The 21,099-nt window shown below is 49.4% G+C and overlaps 1 protein-coding gene across 1 annotated transcript; it reads right to left on the minus strand.

Moving 5' to 3' along the window:
* Positions 1–578: 578 nt before the first annotated feature.
* LOC142924207 (adenylate cyclase type 1-like) lies at positions 579–21,014 on the minus strand. Its single transcript, XM_076066050.1, has 4 exons — positions 18,408–21,014; positions 3,986–4,116; positions 2,822–3,573; positions 579–1,767 (listed from the first exon to the last, which is right to left on the minus strand). The coding sequence occupies exons 3-4, from the start codon at positions 3,410–3,412 to the stop codon at positions 1,576–1,578; spliced, it is 783 nt and encodes a 260-aa protein (XP_075922165.1). The 5' UTR covers positions 3,413–3,573; positions 3,986–4,116; positions 18,408–21,014; the 3' UTR covers positions 579–1,575.
* Between the last annotated feature and the right edge of the window lie 85 nt (positions 21,015–21,099).

Below are 21,099 nucleotides of genomic sequence, written 5' to 3' on the forward strand. Positions count from 1 at the left end.
TACCGCTTTCCTGTCCACGAGGCTTGTTTTCTTTAACAAGATGACTCAATTCTCTTCAGCTAGTGTCAACTCCGCTAAACAGGCCAAAGCCCACCAGCCTCTGCCGATTGGCTCCTCATCGGCAGCGTCAACCCCGACACCCCACGCCCCCCACCCCGTACATCTAAGGCTATCTTTGTCAACACCATGATCATCAGCCTTGATCAAGTCAATCCACTGCTGAATGAAGGACTCCACAAGCACGCCACCAGCTCTCACGATCCTGCTCTGTAATAAACCACCATATAAGCACGTGCACACGAGGAAATGTTAACGCTCCGTCTGCCCAGTGAATGTGCTCTTGGACGAGTTCCTTTAGAACAATAAGTTGTGATGGTCAGCTGACCAAACCATCGAGATCGTCTCAGTGGCAGTAAATGGAAAACACGTGTCGTTATTTTCATGAGGACGTCCACCGAGGAAACGGAGCGATGGAATCAGTTCGCTTTGCAGGCGCTCCCCTTAACAGATTCTTGCGGCCTTCATAGCTGCCCGCTCACAGCACTTGCTCCGATAATCCGTTCAGGTTACACGGGGGGGGGGGGGGGGGGGTCTTTGCATTTTATGACATCGCAAGATTGTGAGAGATTCGGGCGGCTTGGGGGATGTGGAGGATTTCATCCAGCAGTGGCTTAACCTTGACCGGAGGCGACGATTCCTACTTTAAATACATCTGCTGCGCAATTCCGCTGGTGTTGTTTTGTCGTGGCTGGGTTCACTGGGTGAGACCACCACACTCCCAACAGCAGGATAAGCTGTTGCACACCGACGAGGCGGCCTGGTAGTAGGAGGAGCCCTTGATCTCCGCCGTGCTGGCTCAGCGGCCTGACAGAGGATTAGCCACCTAAAGCCACCACGCAATTTTTTTCACGGGGGAATCTTGTTAAACAAACATGAACCCGATGTCCACCCCAAACCACCACGTAACAACTTTCTAAATTATGACCCTGCCCCTAGCAATTGCGCCAGAATTCCAATTGGGTGAGCATATACTGCGCAAGGGTGAGGCACACATGCAGGACCAACCAACCTGCCGAAAGTATTTAAAAGTAGTGTTGAACTTCTTTCGCACCGTACGTAGCCAACCATGCTAAACGGAGGTGCGGGCGTGGAAGGGGGGGGGTACAACAAACTAAGCGCAAAACAGATGCACGAAGGCACTTGGATGTCTCGAGAATGGTGCCAAGCGGGCCTGGACGTGTTTTGCGTCGTGAAACCAGCGTGTGACCTGTGCGCGAGACGGGTGCGCGACAGGCTGAGGTCGGTGTGAGAATAATAACGGTGTGTGGATAGCCAGCGTGAGAACTGTGTGTGTGCATATGAGACCAGTGTGAGATTGGTTTAAGAGCGGGAACGCTGAGTAATGCGCGAGGCAAATGTGTGCGAGGCTATTGCGAGTCTGCTGTGCGCAAGACAACTGCGAGTCCGGTATGCGGGAGACCGGTGCGAGTCCGGTGGTGCGGCGCGAGCGCGGTGTACGGTGCAAGTGCAATGGTGCGGTGTGCGGTGTGCGTGGGAGTGCGGTGCACGGTGGGATCACGGTGTACAGTGCGCGGGTGCGGTATTCATGAGACCGGCCTGTTTCTCGTTCTCATCATCGAGCAGGAGCCGCTGCCGGACGCTCTCCCACGTGCGCCGGAACGTGCTGCGCTGCACGCGCTCTGTGAAGATGCGCACGGCTCCGCCGCAGGCGCACGCGCTCACCAGCAGCACCGCGTTCACCAGCAGCTGTTCACGCACGTGAACAAGTGCGTGCGTGCGTGTGGGGAGAGACAGAGAACGGGGGCGAGGGTCGTGTAAGGTCACAGTCGGGATGGTGAATGTAGATGTATGCGGTTCAGTGTCCACAAAACATAATCAACCAATTAAAACTACTGAGGAACAAGCAGTTAACCATGAATTATACATATGTATATAAAGCCGGAGCTCAGGAGACACACTTGAGATGTTGCATAATGGATATGAATTTTCAGTGCCTTTGATATCGAGTTGATGTACACAGTGCGAATAGTATTTATTTTATCCAAATGAATGTCTTTGTTTGTATTAGAATCATTAGTATGCACTCAAATGCTTGGAATCCAATTCAATATATTCTGAAGCGCATCATTAATGTCTGGAAATTGTTTGCTCGTGTGGAGCTAAACAATGTAGCTCCACACGCGCAAACATATGAAGTGAATACACAACAAAAGTTACATTAAATATTAAACTATCGCCGCTCTAGATGCTCAAAATGCTGCCAATTCTGGCTCAATACACAATTTGGGCAAAATAAATGTTAAGTACGGTACAAGTTCGCGAATGACACAGGTGTTTTAAACATTAATTTAAGTGAATTACAATTAGCGTGACATTTAAAAGCAATAAAGCAGGGCCTGGGAACCTATGGTCCATGGGCCACATGCAGCCCATGAGTTAATTTCATACGGCCCATAGCACATGAGGAATAATGTGTCAAAACAGCCGGCAAACAATATTTCTCGGTCACCGCAAGCATCTTAGCCAGAGTGATCTGGTACTACAGGGACATATTTCGACCTAGGAACTCTGTTTTTAATTTTAAATCGTTCAGTCACCTTTTGTCTTTCAGTTTGTCATGAGCAGTCGACACAAACGGTCCTCACGTGATTTATGGCAACTGCAATGTGTGGCCCGTCAATGGTATTCGAAATGTATATTGCGCGCTCAGCTAGCAACAGATTTCCCATCTCTGTTATATTGGATGAAGTGCAAACAATGTATTTAACTCGCTTCATGCAATTGACTACAGCCAGCTTACCTTGGGCCAAGCGATCACCGACACGGAGGCTGCGGTCCACGCGATCACCACCAGGTAGGCCACCGCCATTGCGATCCCTCCGAGCAGCACGGGTCGCGAGTGCGCGGGCAGCAGCGCGAGCGTCACGAACGAGACGAGCGCGCCCTGCCATGCGCCCTGCCACACGCGCACCCGAGCCTCTCCCTGCCACGGGAACGGGCAGCACGAAAGTGCGAAGGCGAACCCGAGGAGCGGGGCGAACGTCACGACGCACCGCAGCTGCGACCGATGCAGCCGCCTCCTCGTCTTGACGAGTGCCCAGAGTAAGAGGAACGCGGCGCAAGGCACGGAGCTCGAGAAGGCGGCCGCCGCCACCGTCGGCGTGGAGCTCAGTTTCAGGACGGCCACGGCGGCCGAGGCGAGAGCCAGCAATGCTAGGGCCTTGCGCGTCCCCGTCTGATCCAGTCGCAGGTTGTAGTCCTGGAAGAGGCCCTCGAGCTCGGCGCAGCCGAAGCCGTCTCCCGGGTCCAGCGCAGCGCGCACGGCCCACGCAGCTCGGCACCACCTCCACGCCAGGCATCTGCGCGTCCCCATGCAGGAAATGTCATCCATCCACGTGCAGCAGTCGCCCCCTCCAGCCTGGTGTGGCTCAATCCGAAAGCCTGGCCGTGCTCGTCCGAGTGGCCCGGTTAGAGCCCGTCGGTGGCGAGGGTCCCCAGGAAAGCGCCATGACCTTGAGTAGCCCAGGCTCACATCCACATCTCAGAGAACTGCTGAGCATCGGGAAGAGAGCGGCAGATGGCGGGTGGAGGGCACAGAGTGAGAAATGTGGGCACGAGGTCGGCACCTCCAGCGCACGGGAGTCACGGGGACTCATCCCATCTCGGTTGCCACGATGGGTTAATATATTTGGTGCTACAAAACATTTTCCATGATCGTGGACATCAACTTATCTGGAGTGAATTTCTTAAACAATGCCAGAGAAGTCCTTACAATGACACATTTAAAATCTGCACACAGGCATACAGAACCATCACAGCAATGGAGAAAAGATGTGAATGACAGATGGATGGCGAATGATAGAGGACTGAGCATGGATGAAGAACCATGGAGAATGGATGACAAATCAATGAGGATGGATCACGGAGGGCAATTTGTGGATGATAGGGTACCTAGGGGCCGCACCATGGGTGGTGAGTAATCCGTCTGGTGTAGTAGAGCAGAGGCGACGTGGCCGAATATCCCAGGTCCCTGAGCACGAGGGCAACAGCTCCTGGATGATCACGACCCTTGGTGAGGCTCCTCCGGGTCTGGCACTGGCGATTGCAGAAACAGAGTGCACAGTGAGCTGTCTGGACACACGCATCATGCATAGTGTATTGCTCTAGTCTATTAGTGTATAGTGTATCCGTGTGTAGCATACGGTGTACCTGTGTGTTGTTTAGTCTACCACTGTGTATAGTGTAGCCGTGTGGAGCGTATGGTGTACAGGCTACATACGGTGTGAAAGAAGATGAAATACATACGAGCGTTCTTTCTACGACAATTCGCAATGACGAAAACTTTGAATTGAGACCCATCTGTTCACGAAACGAGTAAAATGTCCATTTTTTGAGCGGAAAACCGATCGCTAAATATGCGTGCCGTGGTGGTGGGGGGCAACAGGGTGGCCCGCATCTGTTGACCAGCTGTGCTGCGTGCCCCGCATGTCTCGTGGTGTGGAGGAGCAGGGCCTCGTGGTGGCACTCCAGTGCTTGTCAATCGTCCACCCAAACCAAATCCTGCATTCTGACCAAATCTAGCCGAGCTTCTCTTCTTAATCGGAATGGAATCTAGGAGACTTCAATATACGTACTCATTGTTTTTTTTCGGTAAAGTCACGTATGTAGAAATACCATAAAATTATATTAAAATAAAGCAATCACGACGTTTCGACCGCAACACAAGCGATCTTCATCAGGTGTAAAAAAACAAACAGCACATAGGGTGACATCAACGCAACACATAGAGAGCGTTAAACTGCTAAATACAACAAGATGAGAGACGAGAATTCAACAAACTTAAGAAAAATTTACGTGATGCAAAACCAGTCGGCCAACGACACAGACACTTGCAACACAGTTAGACACTCGCAACACATAGAGAGCTTTAAACTGCACCTCCGTGCAGTTTAACGCTCTCTATGTGTTGCGTTGATATCACCCTATGTGCTATTTGTTTTTTTACACCTGATGAAGATCGCTTGTGTTGCGGTCGTAACGTCGTGATTGATTTTAATATAATTTTATGGTATTTCTACATACGTGACTTTACCGAAAAAAACAATGAGTAATTTATGCAGTCACGAAAGCTTTAATTCTTTATTATTCAATATACGTGTTGATGTCGACTCACCAGTCGCATCAGAACTTCAATCTATTTTAAGTCCCTTCGACTTCACCTAACCCATTGAGGAGGACACACTCTGGACTTGGTCTGTTCTCACGGCTTCCCAACCACCACCTTGTCTGTTACCATCTCCGATCGCAATCTAATCTGCTTTGATCTTGATCTACCCCGCCCCACTCCTCCTCTACAACACAGCTACTCATTCCGTCTATTTCCCCTGCTGTGCTCAAAAGCGTTTTATCCAGTTCTCCCTTCACTCAGAAGGTGGACCTCGCAGCCGAAGAGAGTGCCGAATTATACAATTAAACACTACGCGACATTTTTAACCAACTGGCTCCACTATGAACACGCACAGCCACTGGTATACTGCCCTCCCCTTGGTACTCTTCTGAACTAAGGGAGAAAAAAAATATCCCCCGAAGGGCAGAGTGTAAGTGGAGGAAGACTAGCCTCGAAGTGCACTACCAAATCTATAAGGACCAACGCAACATTATTTCACAGGTTGGTTAAATTGTCCAAATCCACCTAGTTAGACGGTCACCTGCCACTAACTAGCAACAACCCCAGGACATTGTTTTCCACTGTCCACCAGCTTTTGAGTAAGGAACATTTACCTAACCCCCCCTCATCCACTGCCATTTGTAACTCCATTCAAATGTTCTTTATGAAGAAAACCTACACCATTCGATCCCACACACACACTCTTTGCCATCAATTCCCCTACTGCTGGTTGAATCCGCTACTAGGTTTACAGGCTCTCCATTGTCAGTTTTTACTCCCATCACCAACACTGAACTCATTCATTTTATTGAAGACTCCCGCCCCACTCCCTGCCCACCTGATCCCTTTCCAGCAGACTCCTCCGAGACAACTTTCTGCCACTCATCCCCTTCGTTCTCAGCATTTTTAACCAGTCTCCCAACATGGGCATCATTCCAACCAGTTTCGCAACATCTGCTCTCACACCTTTTCCAAAAAACCCTGGCTTAGATCGGGGTGATCTCTCCAACCTTCGCCCCACCTTCAATCTCTCATTTCTTTCAAAAGTCCTTGAACGTGCTGTAGAGCACCGCATAACCGCTCATTTGACATCCAGTGACCTTCTGGACCAGGCTTCCGAGCGGGCCACAGTACGGAAACAGCATTTGTTTGGGTCGTGAATGACCTCCTTCAGTTGGCTGACAAGAGACTTCTGCACTCATGCTTCTCGATCTTAGTGCTGCATTTGACTCCATCGATCATGGAATTCTTCTCCATCGTCTTGAAACTTCGATCGGAATTTCAGCACTGATTTGGCTTCACACCTTTTGAAAAACTAGAACCCAATGTTGCGCAAAATGGCTTCACATCAACCGTCGATCCAGCTCTGTACAGTGTCCTGAAGGCCTTTGTCCTTGGACCCCTACTTTTTAATATGTACAAAAAATCATTTATTGGTACCACCTGAGGTGGCAAAGTCTAGTAATGATTTTTGTAATCCTCCATGTGTGTGGGACATATTCTGATATGATAACCTTTGCGGAGTGGCAGCTTAGTTGTAGTTACCATGACTTTTATACCCATACCCTATGACAGGCGTCCGGAACAATGAAATGGGCATTATTACTGAAAAACTACCTAGACAAAAGCCAGTTAGGTCACAAACTGCTCTTGATTGGTTTAAATACACAATGAAAACACAGGATAATAAGGAATACCATAGTGAAGTAAGGAACTACTTGAATATTATAAACATTGACTTTTGCATATACTTAGTCAATGATACATGTAATCCCATATATATTGTTAGTGATGGGTATATGTGAAGAAGGTAACACTACTGTTATCAAGCTCTGTGTGTACTTAGATGGTGTTAACAAGGGTAACCAAGTTCAGAATCATCACACTGTGCATCAATGTATACTACCACTACCACAGTCATACCATCAGAATCACCACACTGTGTCACTCATCAAACTGCTCGTCTATCTCGTCATCTGACTCCCTGAGTTCAAAGTCAGGTTCTGGATCATCCTGCAGTTGTTGGTTACTGCAGGTCTGTAACCTGCACATGTCTGTGCATGTCAGTCTATTTGACAGTCACGTGCAGCTTGGCATTTTGCATGAACGCACACACTTGCATGCTAGCAGTTCCAAGACCACATCTGGTGCGGGTGGGGAGCACATCCAGTAAATGGGCAGCTTGCCATCATAGTCTGTCCATCCCTACTCAGTCGGGCTTGTCACCACAGGGTTAGCCTGCAGACAGGACTTCCAGATTGCCGCCTGATAGTTGGCTCGTTGAAAATGCATGAAGAGAGACAGTGGCAGCTGGCTGGACTCGACTTCTCGAGTCCAGCCACCTCACCAGTGCTGCTATTAGCAACATACAAGTACATGCGACAGGTGAACTGCTCAATTTTCTGGAACAGCTCATCACTCGCATTCCATGACTACCCCAGTCGACTGAAAGTCTCTTGGCAGGAAGTGTCCTTTCTCACCATCTTCAGGGCATTCAGCTTCCCTCGACCGGCGAATGCACTGACAGTGTCGCAGCCTATGAAGGCGTGTAAGCCAATTAGGCTGTCACAGATGCTGTCTCCAAGTGACCTTGCCAGTTTGCTGATATCGACAAACCGTGTGCGGTTCTGTGTACCACTATTCTGGTCGATGGAACAGATGATGTCCTTCTGGGAGCCATGACAAATTACCATGACATCAGTGTCCTCAGCTGTGATGATAACTACCTTTGAGCCCACATTTGCTGCATGCAACGCATACAGGAGCAGACGGGTGTCAGCTTCTTCGTGCTTGGAGTGCAGCTCTGCTACTTCCTCACACTCATCTTCTGTCAATTTGTAGCAGGTTTCCTCAAAAGTCATGTGCAAAACCTTGCCATGCAGCATCTCTCTGTAGAGTTGGAATTTCCACTCTTCCACCAGAAACTTGATGAGACTGGTCTTATTGGAGGGACTGCACAGGAATTTTCTCCACTGCTGGACGTGGTGTCCCACTGCGAGGCTCTTGTACTGGAGAGTGGTGTCTGCACCCCGGTTTAGTCGTTCAGCATCTTTGATCGAAGTCTGTCGGTAGACATCAAAAGCAACATCAATTCTCTCACTCTGTGCCCCCTCGTGGAGGACCTGGGCCAAGGCTGACTCTGCCACCTGTTGCAAAGGTTTTGTTGTTGCCATTCATTTTTTTGGACCAGGCTAATCCCATCAATGATGGAAGTAGATGTGATTGGGATGTCTTCTGCAGGAGACACATTCTTTTGAAGCTCTCTGGCAAGTGCAGCCTTCTTCTTTGGTTCTTTCGGTAAAGTCACGTAGAATGAGAATAAAAGAATAAATTGATAAAATAAAATAACACAATAATATTCTCATGACGTTGCTGCCACAACACAAGCGGCCTTCATCAGGTGAAGGGGACGAGACTGTCCAGAGGACAGCGCTGGAGTGAGAAAGCCACGCTGAGATCACGACCTTTAAGCCTCAACTTTAGCAACACGGATACTTTGTTGACGTCTATCTTTTCGGTGTGTGGATCCGATTTTTTGCTGGAGAGGTGATTGAATTTGGAAATCAAATTGTCCCTACATTTGGGCGACATAGTGGCAGCCGAAGAGGTAGTCATATTGTCTACATGTTCCCAATCCGATGTAGACATTTTTGCTGTCAATGTTAAGTGTGATTTGTAGAGTGTCTTGTCTAACTGATCGAGTTCGATGCGTGTAAGTCTAAGGTAATACCAACCGCATTTACACTAACCTCTGCTGTTGCAACTTCTCTCAATGCAAAACGAATTCTAGCTAGAACTAGCTTCGCTCTTATCTCGGAAAAAATCAGACTTACACGCACCGAACTCGATCAGTTAGAGAAGACACTCTACAAATCACACTTAACATTGACAGCAACAGTCTACATCGGATTGGGAACATGTAGACAATATGACTACCTCTTCGGCTGCCACTATGTCGACCAAATGTAGGGACAATTTGATTTCCAAATTCAATCACCTCTCCAGCAAAAAATCGGATCCACACACCGAAAAGATAGACGTCAACAAAGTATCCGTGTTGCTAAAGTTGAGGCTTAAAGGTCGTGATCTCAGCGTGGCTTTCTCACTCCAGCGCTGTCCTCCAGACAGTTTCGTCCCCTTCACCTGATGAAGGCCGCTTGTGTTGTGGCCGAAACGTCGTGATAATATTATTGTGTTATTTTATTTTATCAATTTATTCTTTTATTCTCATTCTACGTGACTTTACCGAAAGAACCAAAGAAGATGAATCCTTGCAGTCACGAAAGCTTTAAATCGAAATTTAACCGCCTCTATGGAGAGGGATTCCACACCACCTTAAGATCATTCAACAAACTCCGGGATAAGAAGGCTCAACTAATCGAGTCTCTCACCTTTCTGAAGAGATGCCGCGACTCTAAGGTAATACCAACCGCATTTACACTAACCTCTGCTGTTGCAACTTCTCTCAATGCAAAACGAATTCTAGCTAGAACTAGCTTCGCTCTTATCTCGGAAAAAATCTGACTTACATGCACCGAACTCGATCAGTTAGACAATACACTCTACAAATGACACTTAACATTGACAGCAACAATGTCTACATCGGATTGGGAACATGTAGACAATATGACTACCTCTTCGGCTACCACTATGTCGACCAAATGTAGGGACAATTTGATTTCCAAATTCAATCACCTCTCCAGCAAAAAATCGGATCCACACACCGAAAAGATAGACGTCAACAAAGTATCCGTGTTGCTAAAGTTAAGGCTTAAAGGTCGTGATCTCAGCGTGGCTTTCTCACTCCAGCGCTGTCCTCCAGACAGTCTCGTCCCCTTCACCTGATGAAGGCCGCTTGTGTTGTGGCCGAAACGTCGTGATAATATTATTGTGTTATTTTATTTTATCAATTTATTCTTTTATTCTCATTCTATGTGACTTTACCGAAAGAACCAAAGAAGATGAATCCTTGCAGTCACGAAAGCTTTAAATCTAAATTTAACCGCCTCTTCGGAGAGGGATTCCACACCACCTTAAGATCATTCAACAGACTCCGGGATAAGAAGGCTCAACTAATCGAGTCTCTCACCTTTCTGAAGAGATGCCGCGACTCTAAGGTAATACGAACCACATTTACACTAACCTCTGCTGTTGCAACTTCTCTCAATGCAAAACGAATTCTAGCTAGAACTAGCTTCGCTCTTATCTCGGAAAAAATCGGACTTACACGCACCGAACTCGATCAGTTAGACAAGACACTCTACAAATCACACTTAACATTGACAGCAACAATGTCTACATCGGATTGGGAACATGTAGACAATATGACTACCTCTTCGGCTGCCACTATGTCGACCAAATGTAGGGACAATTTGATTTCCAAATTCAATCACCTCTCCAGCAAAAAATCGGATCCACACACCGAAAAGATAGACGTCAACAAAGTATCCGTGTTGCTAAAGTTAAGGCTTAAAGGTCGTGATCTCAGCGTGGCTTTCTCACTCCAGCGCTGTCCTCCAGACAGTCTCGTCCCCTTCACCTGATGAAGGCTGCTTGTGTTGTGGCCGAAACGTCGTGATAATATTATTGTGTTATTTTATTTTATCAATTTATTCTTTTATTCTCATTCTATGTGACTTTACCGAAAGAACCAAAGAAGATGAATCCTTGCAGTCACGAAAGCTTTAAATCTAAATTTAACCGCCTCTTCGGAGAGGGATTCCACACCACCTTAAGATCATTCAACAGACTCCGGGATAAGAAGGCTCAACTAATCGAGTCTCTCACCTTTCTGAAGAGATGCCGCGACTCTAAGGTAATATGAACCACATTTACACTAACCTCTGCTGTTGCAACTTCTCTCAATGCAAAACGAATTCTAGCTAGAACTAGCTTCGCTCTTATCTCGGAAAAAATCGGACTTACACGCACCGAACTCGATCAGTTAGACAAGACACTCTACAAATCACACTTAACATTGACAGCAACAATGTCTACATCGGATTGGGAACATGTAGACAATATGACTACCTCTTCGGCTGCCACTATGTCGACCAAATGTAGGGACAATTTGATTTCCAAATTCAATCACCTCTCCAGCAAAAAATCGGATCCACACACCGAAAAGATAGACGTCAACAAAGTATCCGTGTTGCTAAAGTTGAGGCTTAAAGGTCGTGATCTCAGCGTGGCTTTCTCACTCCAGCGCTGTCCTCCAGACAGTCTAGTCCCCTTCACCTGATGAAGGCCGCTTGTGTTGTGGCCGAAACGTCGTGAGAATATTATTGTGTTATTTTATTTTATCAATTTATTCTTTTATTCTCATTCTACGTGACTTTACCGAAAGAACCAAAGAAGATGAATCCTTGCAGTCACGAAAGCTTTAATTCGAAATTTAACCGCCTCTACGGAGAGGGATTCCACACCACCTTAAGATCATTCAACAGACTCCGGGATAAGAAGGCTCAACTAATCGAGTCTCTCACCTTTCTGAAGAGATGCCGCGACTCTAAGGTAATACCAACCGCATTTACACTAACCTCTGCTGTTGCAACTTCTCTCAATGCAAAACGAATTCTAGCTAGAACTAGCTTCGCTCTTATCTCGGAAAAAATCAGACTTACAAGCACCGAACTCGATCAGTTAGACAAGACACTCTACAAATCACACTTAACATTGACAGCAACAATGTCTACATCGGATTGGGAACATGTAGACAATATGACTACCTCTTCGGCTGCCACTATGTCGACCAAATGTAGGGACAATTTGATTTCCAAATTTAATCACCTCTCCAGCAAAAAATCGGATCCACACACCGAAAAGATAGACGTCAACAAAGTATCCGTGTTGCTAAAGTTGAGGCTTAAAGGTCGTGATCTCAGCGTGGCTCTCACTCCAGCGCTGTCCTCCAGACAGTCTCGTCCCCTTCACCTGATGAAGGCCGCTTGTGTTGTGGCCGAAACGTCGTGAGAATATTATTGTGTTATTTTATTTTATCAATTTATTATTTTATTCTCATTCTACGTGACTTTACCGAAAGAACCAAAGAAGATGAATCCTTGCAGTCACGAAAGCTGCAAATCGAAATTTAACTGCCTCTATGGAGAGGGATTCCACACCACCTTAAGATCATTCAACAGACTCCGGGATAAGAAGGCTCAACTAATCGAGTCTCTCACCTTTCTGAAGAGATGCCGCAACTCTAATGTAATACCAACCGCATTTACACTAACCTCTGCTGTTGCAACTTCTCTCAATGCAAAACGAATTCTAGCTAGAACTAGCTTCGCTCTTATCTCGGAAAAAATCGGACTTACACGCACCGAACTCGATCAGTTAGACAAGACACTCTACAAATCACACTTAACATTGACAGCAACAATGTCTACATCGGATTGGGAACATGTAGACAATATGACTACCTCTTCGGCTGCCACTATGTCGACCAAATGTAGGGACAATTTGATTTCCAAATTCAATCACCTCTCCAGCAAAAAATCGGATCCACACACCGAAAAGATAGACGTCAACAAAGTATCCGTGTTGCTAAAGTTGAGGCTTAAAGGTCGTGATCTCAGCGTGGCTTTATCACTCCAGCGCTGTCCTCCAGACAGTCTCGTCCCCTTCACCTGATGAAGGCCCCTTGTGTTGTGGCCGAAACGTCGTGAGAATATTATTGTGTTATTTTATTTTATCAATTTATTCTTTTATTCTCATTCTACGTGACTTTACCGAAAGAACCAAAGAAGATGAATCCTTGCAGTCACGAAAGCTTTAAATCAAAAGTGCAGCCTTGTTTGTTTTTCGTAGGGACCCATCAGCATTTGCCAGTGCCCATGGCAGTGGGCCCAGTGGGTGGGCAAGGACATCCTTCATATTCACCTTCCTGCTTTCAGCCACCAGGATCCATGTGGCTGAACAGGTTTCTATCTGCCTTCAGAACCGCATCCTGTGTTTTCTTTCCACGTGCTGTTTTTGTGCTGATATTGGAAAATATCTTCAGACTTTGCTTGGTCATCTTGTCGTGGAATTACACAGATGGTGTGTCCTCAGCTCACCTTGTTTGCTTGAATACCTAGTAGGCCTCTTCTCATATCTCAAGAGCTCTCAAGTGATCCCTGGTCACATCAGGTGGAGCCATGGTGCCAGTGGAGAGGCTCACCAGATCTGTCTCATCAGGGGACGTAGGATTGATCCAGGTCAATGAGAGACTGGCCTATCAGGTCTCTCAGCTGTCTGAGGTGCATGCTTCTGTACTCAGCTGTTAGGTAATATTTAGTCACGCCTCCTGGTTTCAAGCTGAATCCCTTTGTCCCTCCAGCTGTCTGGGTGTCTTTGTTCACCGTTTCTTCTATAACTTGGTCAACAGGGATTCGGCCAAAGGGATTGGTGAACTGAGAAGCCTCCTTCCATTAATTCCGTGTACACATCTGGGTGTGTGATGGGCAGCTGAGACATCTGGGCGTAGTAGTAGGGGAGGTTGCGTGCATAATTCATCCTAGCATAAGCGAAGCACCATGGGAGCATTGCTCGAATGCTTGCCAAGTGCAGCATCCAGTCTCCCTCTCTGGATGCTCGGATGAGTCCCAACAATATTTCAACCATGTACAAATAGGATAACAAAGTTATTGGTAATAATTGTGTGCATGTTATGAAAGTTTACAATTTATAGAAGCAAAATGTAAAAAATATATAAAAATTGACAAACTGAACAAAAATCATTATTTTTGCCTGTAGTCCCTGGCCTTAACTAATAATCTTAACAGGTACATTAACAATACATTGAGGGTAAAGTTAGCAATTTACGTCTTTACTGAACAGAAATAATACAGAACCACCAGTACTTGCCTCACCTGCCAGGAAATGACAATGAGCAAACAAGCTGCCAGAAACAGAAGGAAAACAGACAGTGCCAATCTATTCCAGACTGAACTAAGTCACTGAAATACAAACGTGAATAAATGCAAGAACATTTATGAAATACATGCCTTGGGGACAAACATCCATTTAATAAATTATTTGTCTTAATTAACAGCAGAGGTGTTGGAATGTTTTATTTGTAACGTCCAGGCAAATAGGCGTGATTGCGATCGGTGCAAAAACAGGTTTCCTGCGAGAAAAATTAAACAGCTGCCCATTTGGAAAGGTTATCACGTATTATTTTACTTCTGTTGGCGTCACAAATAAAAGGGCACCATTGAAATTTTGCCACCTTGGGTGGTGCCGATATCTGGTCTGGCCCAAGGACTAAACTTTCATGTTTCCTAGCTTCGTGCATGTTGCACTGAAATCCTTGGATGAATTGCACTTGGTAAATGTAAATTAAGATTATGAATGGGTGGGTGGTGGAAGGCGAGCGACGATAGCAGTTAGCGTGCGGCGCTGCGAACCCAGCGACCCGAGTTCGATTCCCGCTCACGGCCAACACCAGTGATGATTATTTGAACCGGTCCTGGGCCTCCCCTAGGTCGACTCAACCTCAAATGAGTACCTGGTGCGGTGTGTAAACATCGCCACTCAGGACAAAAAGGCGGCTGGGCTTGGTGCTGGCCACCCTCCCCCTCGTGTGCCGTGCCGGCCTTCATAGGTGCTCGCGAACAGCAATCGCCCCAACAGTCTGTTCAGGCTATACGGGGGATCTTGCACTGTGGTTCTTCATGTGTGGTAAGCGTTACACTTGATGATGTATTACTTTATTTAATAAATATTTGTATTTTTCACGTTTAAAATGTTAGTAAAGTGTGGAACATTTCGGGTTTGAAACGTAGCTTTTAACATGGAGGTCAGTGGGAAAACGATGATTGTTTAACGATCTTTTGCTTCCTGAGAAATGTTCGCGGAAGGGATCTCGCTCGTTAAGCGAGACGTCCCTGTACCCGTGAGAATAGTGTAGTGTGGCCGTGTGTTGTTTATAGTGTATCTGTGTCTTTGATATTGTGCCTGTGTGTAATGTATAGTGTACCCGTGTATAGTGTACCCGTGTGTAGTGTATAGTGTACCCGTGTGTAGTGTATAGTGTACCCGTGTGTAGTGTATAGTGTACCCGTGTGTAGTGTACCCGTGTGTAGTATGTAGTGTACCCGTGTGTAGTGTATAGTGTACCCGTGTGTAGTGTACCCGTGTGTAGTGTATAGTGTACCCGTGTGTAGTGTATAGTGTACCCGTGTGTAGTGTATAGTGTACCTGTGTGTAGTGTATAGTGTACCCGTGTGTAGTGTATAGTGTACCCGTGTGTAGTGTATAGTGTACCCGTGTGTAGTGTATAGTGTACCCGTGTGTAGTGTACCCGTGTGTAGTGTATAGTGCACCTGTGTGTAGTGTGTAGTGTACCCGTGTAAGTATATATTTCTGGAGCGTCGGACCTGTGTTGACAGCCGGAAAATCTTGGGGCGGGAAAGATGCGTGTTTGTGTGTTGCCATGGAAACCATGGTAACGTGTTGCCATGACGTTGCCATGGAAACCATGGTAACGTGTTGCCATGACGTTGCCGTGGAAACCATGGTAACGTCAGAGCGTAGGCGGAGCTACCACGAGCCGGGGAAGGACTTGGGATGGCGCGAAATAAGCAAACATTACAATAAACAAGAAACTCTAGATACAATCATTTAAAATAGTAAATTTAAGGCACATAGCAGTCAGGAGGTCTCCGCACGCGTGAAGATCTCCTGGTATTCTAAACATAATATTTAAATTGTATCACAACGTCTCGTGTTCTATACGTTTTATCAACCAAATTCAAGTACCGTCGGCGGGCCTGATGGACTGACGTCGCGGGCCGCATGCGGCCCGCGGGCCGTAGTTAGGTGGCCCCTGGTGTAGAGTATAGTGTAGTGTAGAGTGTACCCGTGTGTAGAGGAGCACACACACGCGCACTGTCTCCAAGCAGTGTGGGCGACAGGGTCACGAGCGGTCACAGTATTTTTAGTTCGGGAGCACCCAAGGTTGTAACTTCTCTAGATCTGGGGGGGTGGGGGGTCGTCGAGACGCACGGGGCGACAGGGAGAAGCGTCGAGACACGGGAAGACAAAGGCGTCACAACAACGTGACAGGCAAATAATCGACGCGGCGGTGAGTGCTGTTTGCCAGGTAACGGCGTGATGTATTTCTGGCGGTACGTGTTGAACGTCGATGAGACAGTGATGATTAGTGTCCGAGTTGTAATGAGGTGACAAGGGACAAGCAGGCGATGAGTGACGAGGTGGTTTTGTGATGACACTCACATTTGATGAGATTGCGCGTAACGACGACGCGCGCCACTGATGATGGTGATCAGCTGATGACGAGCGGGGGGATGAGGTAGCGAATGAAGAGTGGTGACGACGACGTCGAGCCCGCCGGGCCCGAATGTGGGCCGTGAGCGCGGCGAGGCCCGAGTGCGACTGCCGGTACCTGTGGTGCCAGGGGTAGGTGGTAGTGGTGGTGGTAGTGGTGGTGCCAGGGGTAGGTGGTAGTGGTGGTGGTAGTGGTGGTGCCAGGGGTAGGTGGTAGTGGTGGTGCCAGGGGTAGGTGGTAGTGGTGCCAGGGATAGGTGGTAGTGGTGGTGACAGGGGTAGGTGGTAGTGGTGGTGCCAGGGGTAGGTGGTGGTGGTAGTGGTGCCAGGGGTAGGTGGTAGTGGTGGTGGTAGTGGTGGTGCCAGGGGTAAGTGGTGGTGGTAGTGGTGCCAGGGGTAGGTGGTGGTGGTGGTGCCAAGGGTAGGTGGTGGTGGTGCCAGGGGTAGGTGGTAGTGGTGGTGGTAGTGGTGGTGGTGCCAGGGGTAGGTGGTAGTGGTGGTGCCAGGGGTAGGTGGTAGTGGTGGTGATAGTGGTGGTGCCAGGGGTAGGTGGTAGTGGTGCTGCCAGGGGTAGGTGGTAGTGGTGGTAGTGGTAGTGCCAGGGGTAGGTGGTAGTGGTGGTGGTAGTGGTGGTACCAGGGGTAGGTGGTGGTGGTGGTGGTAGCGGTGCCAGGGGTAGGTGGTAGTGGTGGTAGTAGTGGTGGTGCCAGGAGTAGGTGGTAGTGGTGGTGGTGCCAGGGGTAGGTGGTGGTGGTTCCAAGGGTAGGTGGTGGTGGTGGTGGTGCCAGGGGTAGGTGGTGGTGGTAGTGGTGCCAGGGGTAGGTGGTAGTGGTGGTGCCAGGGGTAGGTGGTAGTGGTGGTGCCAGGGGTAGGTGGTGGTGGTGGTGCCAGGGGTAGGTGGTAGTGGTGGTAGTAGTGGTGGTGCCAGGAGTAGGTAGTAGTGGTGGTGCCAGGGGTAGGTGGTGGTGGTAGTGGTGCCAGGGGTAGGTGGTAGTGGTAGTGGTGCCAGGGGTAGGTGGTGGTGGTGCCAGGGGTAGGTGGTAGTGGTGGTGACAGGGGTAGGTGGTAGTGGTGCCAGAGGTAGGTGGTGGTAGTGGTGGTGCTAGGGGTAGGTGGTAGTGGTGGTGGTGCCAGGGGTAGGTGGTGGTAGTGGTGGTGCCAGGGGTAGGTGGTGGTGGTGCCAGGGGTAGGTGGTAGTGGTGGTGTCTGCGTCCACCGCTCATCGCTCCACGCAGCCCGGGGCACAAGAGCCGGCGCACGTGCACGCGCGTGGTAACACGAGGATGACTGCCCTACGAGGATGATTGCCCTAGTGCACAGGGGTACTGCACGTCTCTTCCACGCGCTCCCACGGACGATGCCTACATTAGCTCGGTCAACGTAGATCCCACCACGTGTCTTGTTTCAAAACGCCTACACGGACAAATCCGCGGTCGAAAATGTGAAAGCTAAGCGGGGGTTCGAGACTGGAAAGTGCTTGGGTAGACGACCACCATGCACGGACAGGTTGTCATCGGACTCCGGAGCTATCTGGTGGCAAGTTTCGGACAGTGCAGCAACATCAATTGTTGTACTGCACTTCTACCCTTCCTCTTTCAACCCGCACTGGCCGGCGTGTTGGATAAGCGCGCTCGAATAAACACGCGCGGCTTGGGGGGGATCGGGGGGAGGCCGCCATCCAGCAGTGGATCGACTAAGGGGGCTGTACACACAAAACAATGGGCACGTCACTTGCAAGCGTGTGCGCGTCTTAATCGGCACAGCTCATCCGAAACGCCAATTTCCTCTTGGCGAAAGCAGAGTGACGCGGTTGTGCCATTTCACCGAAGCCGAGCAACACGCGCGCTGAGACACGACGACGATCTCACTCGCGTACACAGGCGCAGGACGAGGAGACACAGCGATGTACATTCACGACGCAGCTGCTACATCAAAGAGTACTTACGGAGGACGCTCCTGCTCGACGGCCGCATTCCACTCAGGCTCGCTGGCGCGTCTCGGAGGCGCTGCTCGCCCCGTGTTGCGCGGCGGAGCGCGTGATTGGGGTTCGTCTGGTCAAGAGCCCACGCGTCGTAACAATGCGGCCTCACAGCTCCACATCATCCAGTTCCCTGGCTCAGCGGCGTCTATCGGCTTCTCAGCTCTCGTACAGCTCGGTTCCCAAGCACCATTCCACCCCCTAGACAACAACCCAGCTCCGTAGCCAGCTCCCGCTCAGCCCTGCTTCCTCGAATCAACTCGGCACCCGGCACGAAGCCTGCTCGGCTACGCAGCAGCACACCCTTCCCCAGCTCGACCAGCTCCACGACTTGGCTTCTCCAGCCATTGAGTTCCCAGTTATCAGTGCCGAAACGCCGTTATCGAGATCACCTTCCCCCACGTGAATCTCACGGCGCAGGGCGCAGCAACCACCAGGAGGCGACTCCTCCTCCTCTGCATCACCTCTGGCGCTCATCACTGGGATCACGAGGCACACGGGAGCCGAGGGAAGTTCTTCAGACGACAATACATAGATTGTTTGATTCAGGAGTGGCGGGGGGAGGGGTGAGGAATTGCCCGAGTTCAAAAACTATGAGGGGCTCGGAGCGCCTCCCCATGGGTTCCGAGTATTCGCATCTTCTTCATTGAGGCGGTCTCGGTGCGCAGTGTCCCCACGGAAGTGAAATGGAGGATTGCGATGGTCGTCGCTGAAACGGTGCGCTCGATTTCTGCCTCCCGAGTCTGCACGGGCTTGCTCGTCGTTATCGGGAGAGGATCGTGATCGTTCATCGCGAGTTACTGATATACCATTGACACGATCAAACACATAAAAAATAATGTTGCCAACTTATTCACGGCCGAGAATGACACGCGTCCCCCCCCCCAAAAAAAAAAAACCTCAATCACGCGTGTCACGAGCCGACGCGTCGTTCCGCGTACGTTAAAACAGCAGGTCTCCTACACGATGAAGACTTCGGCTTAGTGAACGTGTGACCTTTGGAATAAATGTACACAGGTATTCCGCTCGCTGCTAAACACACAAGCTCAAAGTGTCAGCGCAAACCCAGACACAACGCAACTTTCGGCGATTTTAATACCGCTCAAAACCATGCGCATGGGGCCCACGATGAAAGCCCAACTGTTATTCCACGCGCATTGTATCGTCCTCATAAACATCATTTGCAGTTCATGTCGCCGTGTGTTGTGCCCGAGGTACGAGTTGTGCCCGAGGTACGAGTTGTGCCCGAGGTACGAGTTGTGCCCGAGGTACGAGTTGTGCCCGAGGTACGAGTTGTGCCCGAGGTACGAGTTGTGCCCGAGGTACGAGTTGTGCCCGAGGTACGAGTTGTGCCCGAGGTACGAGTTGTGCCCGAGGTACGAGTTGTGCCCGAGGAACGAGTTGTGCCCGAGGTACGAGTTGTGCCCGAGGTACGAGTTGTGCCCCCGTATGGCTGCTGTTGGTGTTAGGGTCCCTGCAGTAAGATGACGGTTGTGATTCTCACCTGGCTGGATTCCTCCACACAGCTCTTATCCGCCGCTTCGCCTGTCCTCAACGCCTCCGAAACAAAACACAGCCTAGCCAGGGACCTGGAAGGAGCACGTTCCGGGAAGCTGCGTCTGGAGAAGGTCCGGGGAGGGGCAGGTTTCTGGGGAGCAGGAGAGAGGGGGGGGCGTCTGCAGGACGAGCAGGGTGCGTGGGTTCCCACGGACATCCGGTAGCTGGATAAAGGTGTGCGGGGAAGAGCCATATATCCCCCCCCCCAACTCTGCTCGAAGTCCAAAGCAACTTGCGGACACCTACCTGCCTGATACGAGCGCACAACCTTGGGTGGCCGGGCTTGTAAAGCAGGCTGCTGCTGCTGCTGCTGCCGCCGTCACCGCTACGGGCCGTTGATATTGCCTAACGTGGGTGTGATTTGTGCAATATGTAAGCCAGTGTAAAGTTTGTTGATACGTCTGTCAGATTTTTGTGGCGGATTCAACTTGTAGCAACATTTACCAACTGCAATCACGATAAACCGCACAATAATGAATGTGCTCTTGTGTTTATTTTTGGAACGTAAAAATAAAAAAGTAATAAATATCATTGAAGAGCATGAGCCGATTGGGCCACTGCTGTCCTTCCGCGGCACCTCCGATTAGCACGGTTGGCTACGTACGGTGCGAACGATGTTCAACATACATACACCAGCTCTCCACAGTAGCTCCACCCCAGCTCCACACCAGCCCCACGAGTTCCACACCAGCTCCACAGTAGCTCCACACCAGCTCCACAGTAGCTCCACACCAGCTCCAAACTAACTCCACAGCAGCTCCAAACTAACTCCACACCAGCTCCACACCAGCTCCAAACCAGCCCCACGAATTCCATAGCAGCTCCACACCAGCTCCACACCAGCTCCAAACTAACTCCACAACAGCTCCAAACTAGCTCCACAGCAGCTCCACAGCAGCTCCACAGCAGCTCCACACCAGCTCCAAACTAACTCCACCGTAGCTCCACACCAGCTCCAAACTAACTTCACAGGAGCTCCACACCAGCTCCACACCAGCTCCAAATTAACTCCACACCAGCTCCAAATTAACTCCACACCACCTCCACAGTAGTTGCACACCAGCTCTACAGTAGCTCCACACCAGCTCCACACCGCAAGCAT

Source organism: Petromyzon marinus, chromosome 10 (assembly GCF_048934315.1).
Source record: "Petromyzon marinus isolate PM22_M1 ecotype Great Lakes invasive population chromosome 10, UKy_Petmar_22M1.pri1.0, whole genome shotgun sequence".
Taxonomy (NCBI): domain Eukaryota; kingdom Metazoa; phylum Chordata; class Hyperoartia; order Petromyzontiformes; family Petromyzontidae; genus Petromyzon; species Petromyzon marinus.